The 12,117-nt window shown below is 39.1% G+C and overlaps 2 protein-coding genes across 27 annotated transcripts in view; both read left to right on the forward strand.

Moving 5' to 3' along the window:
* LOC127693473 (T-cell-specific guanine nucleotide triphosphate-binding protein 2-like) overlaps positions 1–12,117 on the forward strand; it is a 444,108-nt gene that overhangs the window by 372,552 nt on the left and 59,439 nt on the right. For 5 of the 26 annotated variants that reach the window (XM_052194355.1, XM_052194357.1, XM_052194356.1 and 2 more), the window contains exon 2: positions 6,283–7,064. The exons of 19 other annotated variants lie outside the window; for them this stretch is intronic. In XM_052194355.1, the coding sequence (XP_052050315.1) occupies positions 6,391–7,064 (674 nt within the window). In that variant the 5' untranslated portion in view covers positions 6,283–6,390. Of the gene's footprint in view, positions 1–6,282; positions 7,065–11,488; positions 11,805–12,117 lie in introns of all 26 variants that reach the window. 2 more of the 26 variants (XM_052194363.1, XM_052194362.1) reach the window with 2 other exon arrangements.
* The window catches only part of LOC127693481 (T-cell-specific guanine nucleotide triphosphate-binding protein 2-like), a 124,957-nt gene that overhangs the window by 7,986 nt on the left and 104,854 nt on the right, over positions 1–12,117 (forward strand). The window lies entirely within an intron of this gene.

The raw sequence follows: 12,117 nt of genomic DNA on the forward strand, positions 1-12,117 counted from the left end.
ATGCAGAAACTCATAAAAAGGAATCACAAAAATCCCTAGAAGAAACAAGGGAGAACATGGACCAACAGGTAGAAGCCCTTAAAGAGGTAACACAAAAATTCCTTAAAGAATTTCAGGAAAAAACAAAGAAACAAGTGAAGGAGCTGAACAAAAATATCCAGGATCTAAATCTGGAAATAGAATCAACAAAGAAACCACAAAGTGAGACATCTCTGAAAATAGAAAACCTTGGGAAGAATTCAGGAGTCATAAATGCAAGCATCAACAACAGAATAAAAGAGATAGAAGGAAGAATCTCAGATGCTGAAGATTCTAGAGAAATCATTGACTCAACAGTCAAAGAAAATGCAAAATGCAAAAAGCATGTAACCCAGAACATCCAAGAACTCCAGGACACAATGAGAAGACCAAACCTAAGGATTATAGGAATAGAAGAAAGTGAGGATTTACATCTTAAAGGCCCAATAAATATCTTCAACAAAACTATAGAAGAGGGTGCCGGAGACATGGCTCAGTGGTTAAGAGCACTGCCTACACTTCCAGAGGTCCTGACTTCAATTCCCAGCAACCACATGGTGACTCACAGCCATCTGTAATGAGATCTGGTGCCCTTCTCTGGTGTGCAGGAATATGTGCCGCAGACCGCTGTATGCATAGTAAATAAATAAATCTTTAAAAAAAATTATAGAAGAAAACTTCCCTAACCTAAAGAAAGAGATGCCCATGAACATACAGGAAGCCTACAGAACTCCAAACAGATTGGACCAGAGTAGAAACTCCTCACGTCACATAATAATCAAAGCACCAAATGCACTAAACAAAGAAAGAATATTGAAAGCAGTGAGAGAAAAAGGTCAAGTAACATATAAAGGTAGACCTATCAGAATTACACCAGACTTCTCACCAGAGACTATGAAAGCCAGAAGAGCCTGGGCAGATATCATACAGACCCTAAGAGAACATAAATGTCAGCCCAGACTGCTATACCCAGCAAAACTTTCAATTACCATAGATGGTGAAAACAAGACATTCCATGACAAAAGCAAACTTACACTGTATCTTTCCACAAATCCAGCTCTGCAAAGGATAATAGGTGGAAAATCCAAACACAAGACAGCAAACCATACTGTAGAAAAATCAATAAGGTAATCTCTCATCAAACCCAATAGAAGATAGCTACAAAACCAGAATGTCAACTTTAACTAAGAAGATAACAGTAAGCAACAATCGCTTTTCCTTAATATCTCTTAAAATCAATGGTCTCAACTCCCCTATAAAGAGACATAGACTAATGGACTGAATATGTAAACAGGACCCAACGTTTTGCTGCATACAAGAAACCCACCTCAGTGACAAAGACAGGCACAATTTAAGAGTCAAAGGATGGAAAACAATTTTCCAAGCAAATGGTCCCAAGAAACAAGCTGGAGTGGCCATTCTTATATCGGATAAAATCGACTTTCAACCAAAAGTTGTCAAAAAAGATAAAGAGGGACACTTCATACTGGTCAAAGGAAAAGTCTACCAAGAGGAACTCTCAATTCTGAACATCTATGCTCCTAATGTAAGGGCACCCACATTCATAAAAGAAACTTTACTAAAGTTCAAAGCACACATTGCACCCCACACAATAATAGTGGGAGACTTCAATACCCCACTGTCAAAAATGGACAAGTCATGGAACAAGAAACTAAACAGAGATAAAGTGAAACTAACTAAGTTATGGACCAACTGGATCTAACAGATATTTATAGAACATTCCACCCTAAAGCAAGAGAATATTCCTTCTTCTCAGCACCTCATGGTACCTTCTCCAAAACTGACCATATAATTGGTCACAAAACAGGCCTCAAAAGATATAAAAATATTGAAATTATTCCATGTATCTTATCAGATCACCACAGCCTAAGCTCAAACAAAAGCAATGGAAAACACACATACACTTGGACTTTGAACAATGCTCGTCTCAATGATAGCTTGGTCAAAGAAGAAATAAAGAGATTAAAGACTTTTTAGAATTCAATGAAAATGAAGAGACATCATACCAAAATTTATGGGACACAATGAAATCAGTGCTAAGAGGAAAACTCATAGCTCCGAGTGCCTCCAAAAAGAGAATGGAGAAAGCTTACACCAACAGCTTGACACTTGAAGGCCCTAGAATAAAAGGAAGCCAATAACCCCAAGAAGAGTAGACGGCAGGAAATAATCAAACTTAGATCCGAAATCAACCAAGCAGAAACAAAAAGAACTACACAAATCAACAAAACAAGAAGCTGGTTCTTTGGAAAAATCAACAAGATAGATAAACCCTTAGCCAGACTAACCAGGGGACACAGAAACAGTATCCAAATTAATAAAATCAGAAATGAAAAGGGAGACATAACAACAGAAACTGTGGAAATTCAAAAAATCATCAGATCCTACTACAAGAGTTTATACTCAACAAAGTTGGAAAACCTTCATGAAATGGACAACTTTCTAGATACATACCAGGTGCCAATGTTAAAACAGGATCAGATAAACCATCTAAATAGTCCCATAAGCCACAAGGAAATAGAAGCAGTCATTAATAGTCTCCCTTCAAAAAAAAAAAAAAAAAGCCCAGGACCAGATGGGTTTAGCGGGGAATTCTATCAGATCTTCAAAGAAGAGTTAATACCGATACTCTTCAAACTTTTCCATGAAATAAAAACTCAAGGAGCACTACCCAACTCATTCTATGAAGCCACAATCACACTTATACCTAAACCAAATAAAGACCAAACAAGGAAGGAGAACTTCAGACCAATCTCCCTCATGAACATTGATGCAAAAATACTGAACAAAATCCTGGCCAATCGAATCCAAGAATGCATCAGATCTATAATTCACCACGATCACGTAGGCTTCATCCCAGGGATGCAGGGATGGTTCAACATACAGAAATCCATCAATGTAATTCACTTCATAAACAAACTAAAGGGAAAAAAACACATGGTCATTTCATTAGATGCTGAAAAGACTTTTGACAAAATTCAGCATCCCTTCATGATAAAAGTCTTGGAGAGATCAGGAATCCAAGGCCCATGCCTAAACATAGTGAAAGCAATAAACTGCAAACCGGTAGCCAACATCAAACTAAATGGAGAGAAACTTGAGACAATCCCTCTAAAATAGGGCACCAGACAAGGCTGCCCACTTTCTCCCTATCTATTCAATATAGTACTTGAAGTCCTAGCCAGAGAAAACAGGCAGCAAAAAGAGGTAAAAGGAATACAAATTGGAAAGGAAGAAGTCAAACTATCACTATTTGCAGATGATATGATAGTATACTTAAGCGACCCCAAGACTTCCACCAAGGAACTCCTAAAGCTGATAAACAACTTCAGCAAAGTGGCTGGATATAAAATTAACTCAAGCAGATCAGTAGCCTTCCTCTACTCAAAGGATAAACAAGATGAGAAAGAAATTAGGGAAATGACACCCTTTACAATAGTCCCAAATAATATTTCATACCCAGGTGTGACCATGACAAAGCAAGTGAAGGGTCTATATGACATGAACTTTAAGCCTCTGAAGAATGAAATCAAAGAAAGTCTCAGAAGATGGAAAGATCTCCCATGTTCATGGATTGGCAGGATCAATATAGTAAAAATGGCCATCGTGCCGAAAGCAATCTACAGCTTCGATGCAATCCCCATCAAAATCTCAAATCAATTCTTCATAGATCTAGAAAGAGCAATTCTCAAATTCATCTGGAATAACAAAAAACCCAGGATAGCGAAAACTATTCTCCACAACAAAAGATATTCTGGGGGAATCACCATCCCTGACCTAAAGATCTACTACAGAGCGATAGTGATAAAAAACTGCTTGGTATTGGTATGCAGACAGGCAGGAAGATCAATGGAATAGAATTGAAGACCCATAAAAAAGCCCACACATGTACAGTCACTTGATATTTGACAAAGGAGCTAAAAAATCCAGTGGAAAAACGACAGCATTTTTAACAAATGGTGCTTGATCAACTGGAGGTCTGGATGCAGAAAAATGCAAACCATTCATTCTTAGCGCCTTGTACAAAGCTCAAGTCCAAGTCGATCAAATATTTACACATAAAATCAGACACTCTGAAGCTTATAGAGGAGAAAGTGGGGACAAACCTTAAACACATGGGCACAGGGGAAAAGTTTCTGAACAGACCGCCAATTGCTTATGCCCTAAGAACAAGAATCGACAAATGGCACCTCATAAAACTGCAAAGCTTCTGTAAGGCAAAGGACACAGTCAATAGGACAAAATGGCAACCAACAAATTGGGAAAAGATCTTTACTAACCCTACATCCGATAGAGGGCTAATATCCAATGTATACAAAGAACTCAAGAAGTTGGTCTCCAGAGAATTAAATAACCCTATTAAAAATGGGGTACAGAGCTAAACAGGGAATTCTCAACTGAGGAAACTCAAATGGCTCTAAAGCACCTAAAGAAATGTTCAGCATCCTTAGTTATCAGGGAAATGCAAATCAAGACAACACTGAGATTCCACCTTATACCAGTCAGAATGGCTAAGTTGAAAAACTCAGGAGACAGCAGATGCTGGAGAGGATGTAGGGAAAGAGGAACACTTCTCCATTGTTGGTGGGATTGCAAGCTTGTAAAACCACTCTGGAAATCAGTTTGGCGATTCCTCAGAAAATCAGACATAGTACTACCTGTGGACCCAGCTATACCACTCCTGGGCATATACCCAGAAAGTGCTCCTACATAATAAGGACACATGCTGTAATAAGGACACATACTCCACTATGTTCATAGCTGCCTTATTTATAATAGCCAGAAACTGGAAAGATCCCAGATGTCCCTCAACAGAGGAATGGATACAGAAACGGGTATATATACACAATGGAATACTATTCAGCTATTAAAAACAATGAATTCATGAAATTCTTAGGCAAATGGATGGAACTAGAAAGTGTCATCCTGAGCGAGGTATCCCAGTCACAAAAGAACGCACATGGTATGCACTCACTAATGAGCGGATGCTAGTTCAAAAGCTCAAAATAAACAAGTTGCAATTCACCCAGCACAGGAAGCTCCAGAAGAATAACTTAAGTAGGGGAGCTATGGTTCCTCTGAGAAATGGAACAAAATGCTCACAGGAGCAACAAGGGAGGCAATGTGTGGAGCAGAGTCTGAAGTAAAGGCCACCCAGCGAGTACCCTACTTGGGGATTCATCCTATAACTAGTCAGCAAACCCCGACACTACAATGAGAAGCATGTACCAAAAGGAGCATGCCATGGCTGTCTCCAGAGGGGCCCTGCCAGAGTCTTACAAATCCAGAAGCAGAAACTAGCAACCAAGCTTGGACTGAGCTTGGGGTCCCCAACGGAGGATCTGGAGGTTTTTCCGGAGGAGCTGAAGAGGTATATAGCCCCATGGGAAAAACAGTGACTTCAGACACCCAGACACCCCAAGACTCCCAAGGACTGAATCATCAACCAAGGGGTATACATGGTTCCAGCCAATAAATGTGGCAGAGGAATGACTTTTTGGGCATCAGTGGGGAGAGTGGTCTTTGGTCAGGTAAAGGCTCAATAGAGGCCACAAACAAAGGGAAACAGATGAGGGGGGAAGTTGGGGGGAGGTGGGACTGTGTTGGGTAGAGGGGCATATACGTGGAGGCAGGGGGAGGGAGGAGGGGGAAGGAATCGTTGGGGAGGGGGACTTTGGGGAGGGGGAAATTGGGAAAGGTTTTACCATTGGCAATGTAAATGAAGAAGATACTCAATAAAAAAATTAAAAATTAAAAAAAAAGGCTACTCCTTCTGACAATGAACTGAAGACTCCACTTGAATTTGCTAACATTCATGTCAATTATTGAAGTAAAACTGAAAACCTGAAAGTCAATCTGCATGTCATAATATGACCTTATCTGGAAAGGCTAACAAAACTATGAACTTGGGTAATTTCTCTTCCAGACAAAAGAATGGGCATCTTAAACCAGGCTAAGTTCAAACTTGTGATCCATAGTACAGCATCCTTAGTGCTGCTATTACAGGCTTGAATTTGATTTTGAAGAACTAAACACACTGTAATGAAGAAAATATTCAAAGATTAAAGTGTGTGAGTCAAATGAAAATTTAAAGCTAAACCTAGGAGTAAGTGCTGTTCAGTCCCACACATTTGATTAAAGGGAAGAAAGTCCCTATTTATGATGTGGCACACATTCTGGGCCCTGCTCTCCCAGAACTTACTGAACTAATTTGTTGACCTTCCTGGTTCTTTCCTCCCTTAGGTACCATCTACACTTCCGAGGCGTGGGACAGACCTCCTCTTCTACACCCCTCCAAAAGAGGATCCTGATTTGACCTCCAGCTTTGGTACAAATCTTCAGAATTTCAAGATGGAAACCAAAATCCTATCTCAGGAATTAATTGCCTTCATTGAATCATCTCTAGAGAAGGGAAATCTTCGGGAAACAGTTTCTGCAATCAGCAGTGCTCTGGGTGACATTGAGAAAACCCCACTGAACACTGCAGTGATGGGGGAGACTGGGACTGGAAAGTCCAGTCTCATCAATGCTCTACGGGGAATAGGGGCTGACGAAGAAGGTGCAGCTGCTACGGGGGTGATAAGTACAACCACTGAGAAAACAGCATACTCATGTGCAAAGTTTCCGAGTGTGACACTATGGGACTTGCCTGGCATTGTGTCTTTTGCCTTCCAATCACATGATTATCTGAAGAAAATCAAGTTTGAGGACTATGACTTCTTCATCATTGTCTCTTGTGGACGCCTTACCCAAAATGTCGCAGAACTTGCCAAAGCCATTGTGAAAATGAATAGGAGTTTCTATTTTGTTCAAACCAAAATAGATATTGATCTAATGAATGAAGAAAAGTATAAACCTAAGACATTCGATAAAGAGAACACGTTAAAGAAGATTCTAAATCCAATTTCAAGGGCACTCAAGGAAGTCACCCACCAGGAGCCTCCAGTCTTCTTGGTCTCTAACTTTCATGTGTCTGACTTTGACTTCCCAGAGCTAGAATCCACCCTTCTGAGTGAGCTCCCAGCCTACAAATGCCACAAGTTCATGCATGCTTTGCAAATTGTTACGGATTCCGCCATAGACCAGAAGAGGGATATGCTGAAACAAAAGATCTGGAAGGAATCCATAATGCCAAGAGCATGGGCTACCATACCATTCAGGGGATTGACACAAAATGACATAGAGATGTTAGAACAGACTTTGAATGACTATAGATCTTCCTTTGGCCTGGATGAGGCATCACTGGGAAACATCGCTGAGGATTTGAACATGACACTGGAGGAACTCAAAGAAAGCATTAAGTCTCCACATTTACTCTCAAATGAGCCAGATACAACTTTAACAGAGAAGCTAATGAAGTACATTAGAAACCCTTATTTTTCAAAGATTTTCCACTTGCAAAATTATTTTGTTGACACAGTTGCAAGTGATGTTAAAATTATCCTCAGTAAAGAGCTTTTGGCAGAGAAGGTGAGTGCATTCAACTCAAACATCTCTCTCTATTGGGAATAGTCCATTGGAAAAATAAGAATTTCCACCCTTGTTCCAAGAAGCACCTTTCTATTTCACTTGATCGGGATGTTTCAAAGTGACTCTGAGGAATTTTGTCATATCCATTTTTTGCACCTGGGGTCTTTCTGGTTGAGACTGTTGCATGATTAGCTCCTAAGGCTTTTTATTGTTAATCATCTCATGACTGTAGTGTTTATTTGTTTTGTATTTAAGAAGTATTTCAGTCAGATGGAACGCTACTTGTCTGTTTGCTTTTGATTCCTATGCTTTTCGGATCCCATGAGGGAAAGTCTGATGACTTTTTCATACACATTTCCCTTAAGAGCTTCAAAGTTTCCATCCCATAGTAAGCTCTTTGGCCCACTTAGGGTTAGTTTCTGTATAAAGTGAAGGATGAGAGCCAAGTTTTAGTCTTGCCTCATGGCCAGGTTGCCCAGTTCCATTCTTCAGACTATGTGCCCTTTGTGCAGTATGAGTAGCTGGAAGCCTTTCTGAGCTATTGATGGACTGTAGATGTATTCTATTGTCTGCACCAGTATGGATATTTCTGAACCTGCTCTTCCTGTCAGTTTTTTTGGTACATGGGCCTGTCTTCATGCAACGATTGAGCTGTTTTTGTCACTGTGGCTCTGTGCTATGCCTTGAAATCAGGTATTACAGTGACTCCTTGTCCCATTGGTTTTGATCAATATTGTTTTGGCTATTTGCAGTCTTCTGTGTTTCCATGTGAGTTTTGTGATTCTACAGTCCAGTCCAGTTCTATTCTAAGTGGCATTGATGTTTTAGTTGAGATTGCAATGAGTCTGAAGATCACTTTGTGAAGTATGGACACTTTGACAGCATTAAGCTTTATAAATTATAAACACGGGAATCTTAGCGTCTTTTGTTTCCTTCTTCGAGATTTCTTTCATCTCTTCTTTGGAGCATCTCATGTCCTTGGTTACTTATTGAAACAATTGCTTCCTTCCTTGCTTGCTTTCTATCTTTCTTTCTTCCTATCTTCTTACTCTGCCTTCTTATCTGGTATGGGTGTGTTGTGTCTATTGTAAATGAACTTTCAAGATTTCTTTCAAATTTTTAAATTTCTGAATTTCTCAGGCAAATCTTGTATATTGATTTTAATTTCATCCATCAGTTATTGTTAGAGGTGGCAGATGATTGTGGTGGTTAGGTACACATTTAACACAGTGAGTTTCATTATGAAATTTCCATACATGTATGCCATTATACCTTGTCATTCATTCTTATCTGTTCTCATTCATTCGCTTTCCTACTGCCCTCTGCCCTGCCCCCCTTATCTAGCTAGTTCCCTCTTACCCTCAAAAGTCCCTTCTTCATGTTCTTGTCATACATACTCTGTTGCTCATCAGATACATTTCCTCCTTCAACATTTATTCCCTCTCATGTGATTGAGATTTTTGTCATTATGAGGTAATTGACAGAAATTTTATCTACTACAATTTCTTTGGAATCTTTTTAAATATCTATTCATACATTTATTTTTGTGTATATGAGTCTTCACATACACTCAGAACAGAGAATCAGATCTCATTACCAATGGTTATGAGCCACCATGTGGGTGCTGGGAATTGAACTCAGGACCTCTGGAAGAGCAGTCAGTCCTCTCATCTACTGAGACATTTCTCCAGCACTCTTCAGAATCTTTTATTACAGATTTATGATCCTTTGTGTGCTTTGTTGCCTTGGCTATTTTGAATAGTTATAGTGTGCTGTGCAGCAATTTGTGCTTCTCAATGGAAATATTTACCACTTATATAGGATGAACTTATTAAGAAAATTCTCCAGAAAAATGTTTCTTAGGAGGTTGGGTTATTATGTAATATTAAGTTTATTTCCAGCTGGCCATCACAGTGTAGATGCCTTATCACTATTCCAGTGGCATCCGGTGAATTTTGGCTCATGTTATTACATGTCAGAATTCTTGAAAACCATTGTTTCAGGTGGTCATACAAAACTGAGACTTTCATACACTGCCCTCAACTGTGACATAAATAGTAGGGTATAAATGATGCATTGTAGATGATTTCAAGTTCATTTCTGTGGCCAAAATTACCAGGAGTTCCTAAATATTCCTTCTACTTATAAATCAATTGTGGGCATCACAGCACCAAAGAGGCAGAGATGGGTAGACCTCTGGAACTCATACTATATGTATGCATATAGCTTCACATATGAATTCTCAAATAATTACCTTGGGAGTTTTGATATTTTAATATATTATTCCTAGTGACAGTAGGATCTATACTGATGCCCTTCTTTCCCTTACTTTCATTGGTGACATGGCTTCCAACAAGACTGACTCAAGAATAGAATTCTGTGTACCTGAAGTTTCTGTATTGAAATCTTCATACCAGATTATTAACACAAAGTGTCAGAGCTAAGTGAAGCCAATCTCTCATGACTTCCTGCATTTACTTTGTGCTCCAACTCTAATTTCAAAGTCCTATGTGTGTATGAAACACCAAAAGAGAAGGATATGGCTGTGATTTATATGCTTCATCTCAAAGTATGATATTTTAATATCAGTATTAATAAACTTTGATGTACAGTCATAGCTATCATGAAGTCTGGTTTTCCACAATTCATGAACTATACCCAATAGTTTTGATACCCTTCTAAGATTATAAAGTCCACATAAAATCTCCACATCTATGTAATATGTTGATTCCTGAAGGAAACACATCTGACCTTTATCTTCTTTCTTCAGTCTTAAGAACTGATGCTTCCTCAGAGAATGTCTTTGATGGAAATACATTTTTATTCAGGTTTCTTACCTTTTAAAAAAGTTGTTTTCTTTTTTTAGTTGGTCTTTAACATCTCTTCCTATATTTCTTTCTTCCTTCCTGGCTTTCCTCTGTATCCATTTGAGATTTTCACTTTTGTGGATTGTTTCCTTGAGGTTTGTAGACTGAACAAACACTAGAAAACAGGGACACAAGGAAATATCTTAAGAAACTGCCCTCAATGAGGTGGTCCCCTATCTCCCCTACTGAAAAATAAAAAATAACATGGATACATATCTCCTCTCAAACAAATCATTTGAATATCCAGTTTTAAAGTTTCAAGCAAGCATATACTGCATACTTTGAATTTGCCCTGAGTTCTTTGTCCCCCAGACAGGTGCATTTCTACTTTCATATCATATCTAAAATATAACTTATGTATTTATACAAAATTTTAGCTCTGTGAATAAGAAAATGTATTTTTTCTTTCTGAAGCTGGCTATATTGTCTTACTATGACTACCTAAAGTTACATCCAATTTCCTACAAAGGATATCATTTTAATCTTCTTTATGGCTTAAAAAAAGTCAATTTTTCAAATATAGTAATGTATCCAATACAATGGTGGGCTTGTCAAGAATCTTTTCCACTCCCCACCTCATGCTCCTTATCCCTTTATGCACAGACTACACAAGAGAAACTAGAATGGCTGTTCAGACTTAAGAACTGATGGGACAGAAAAGCTAAGGGATGGAGGTCATAAGGCCTAAGAAGCAATGCCCTAAACACTCAAAGGAGGCAGGAAGACTTTCTAAAACATATGTTGCTTGGGGTTTGTAATATGCTGATGTATTCCTTATGCATTGTGAGTCCTAAGGGTATTAATTGTAATAGGAGTAAACAGAATGCCAAGACAATTTAAAATACGAAGTAAACACTGCTATAGGAAACTTCATGGAATAAGTTGATCAATGGGAAAACAAAGGAGGAGGGAAACCACAATAAAAGGAAAGGGCTGAATGAGGGCATAGGACATGCAGAGCAGAGATGAAGCCAATAGTCAGGAGGAGAAAGGACTGTGTTCTGCTAATAATGGCATCAGCAGCGGAGGTTCTTCTTATCATAAGTACAAACTCCTAGGCCTTGCCCTGTTATACTGCTACTTACAGTGTCTCTCTTTTCTTCTCTATTCAGCATCCTCCATGGCACACAGACATAAGCAAGCCTTCCTCTAGCACACCCTCTCCTTTAACAGCTCAATTTTTGGCATTCAGCTTTGAAAATTTTTTAAAGAATTTCAAGAAGGAAAGTAACATCCTCTCCGAGGAAACCATCACCTTGATTGAATCCCATCTGGAGGATAAGAACCTTCAGGGGGCACTGTCTATAATTACTCGTGCTCTGAGAAACATTGACAAAGCCCCACTGAACATTGCTGTGACTGGAGAAACAGGAACAGGGAAATCCAGCTTTATCAATGCCCTGAGGGGAGTGAGGGATGAAGAAGAAGGTGCAGCCAACACTGGGGTGGTAGAGACAACCATGAAGAGAACTCCATACCCACACCCAAAGCTTCCCAATGTGACAATATGGGACCTGCCTGGCATTGGAACCACTACCTTCCCACCACAAAACTATCTGACAGAAATGAAGTTTGATGAGTACGACTTCTTCATTATCATCTCTGCTACACGCTTCAAAGATACTGAAGCACTTCTGGCCAAAGTCATTGCAAAGATGAACACAAAATTTTACTTTGTCCGAACCAAGATAGATCAAGATGTCAGTAATGAACAGAGAAGTAAACCTAAGTCTTTCAATAG

This window comes from Apodemus sylvaticus, chromosome 10 (genome assembly GCF_947179515.1).
Source record: "Apodemus sylvaticus chromosome 10, mApoSyl1.1, whole genome shotgun sequence".
In the NCBI taxonomy this organism is placed as follows: domain Eukaryota; kingdom Metazoa; phylum Chordata; class Mammalia; order Rodentia; family Muridae; genus Apodemus; species Apodemus sylvaticus.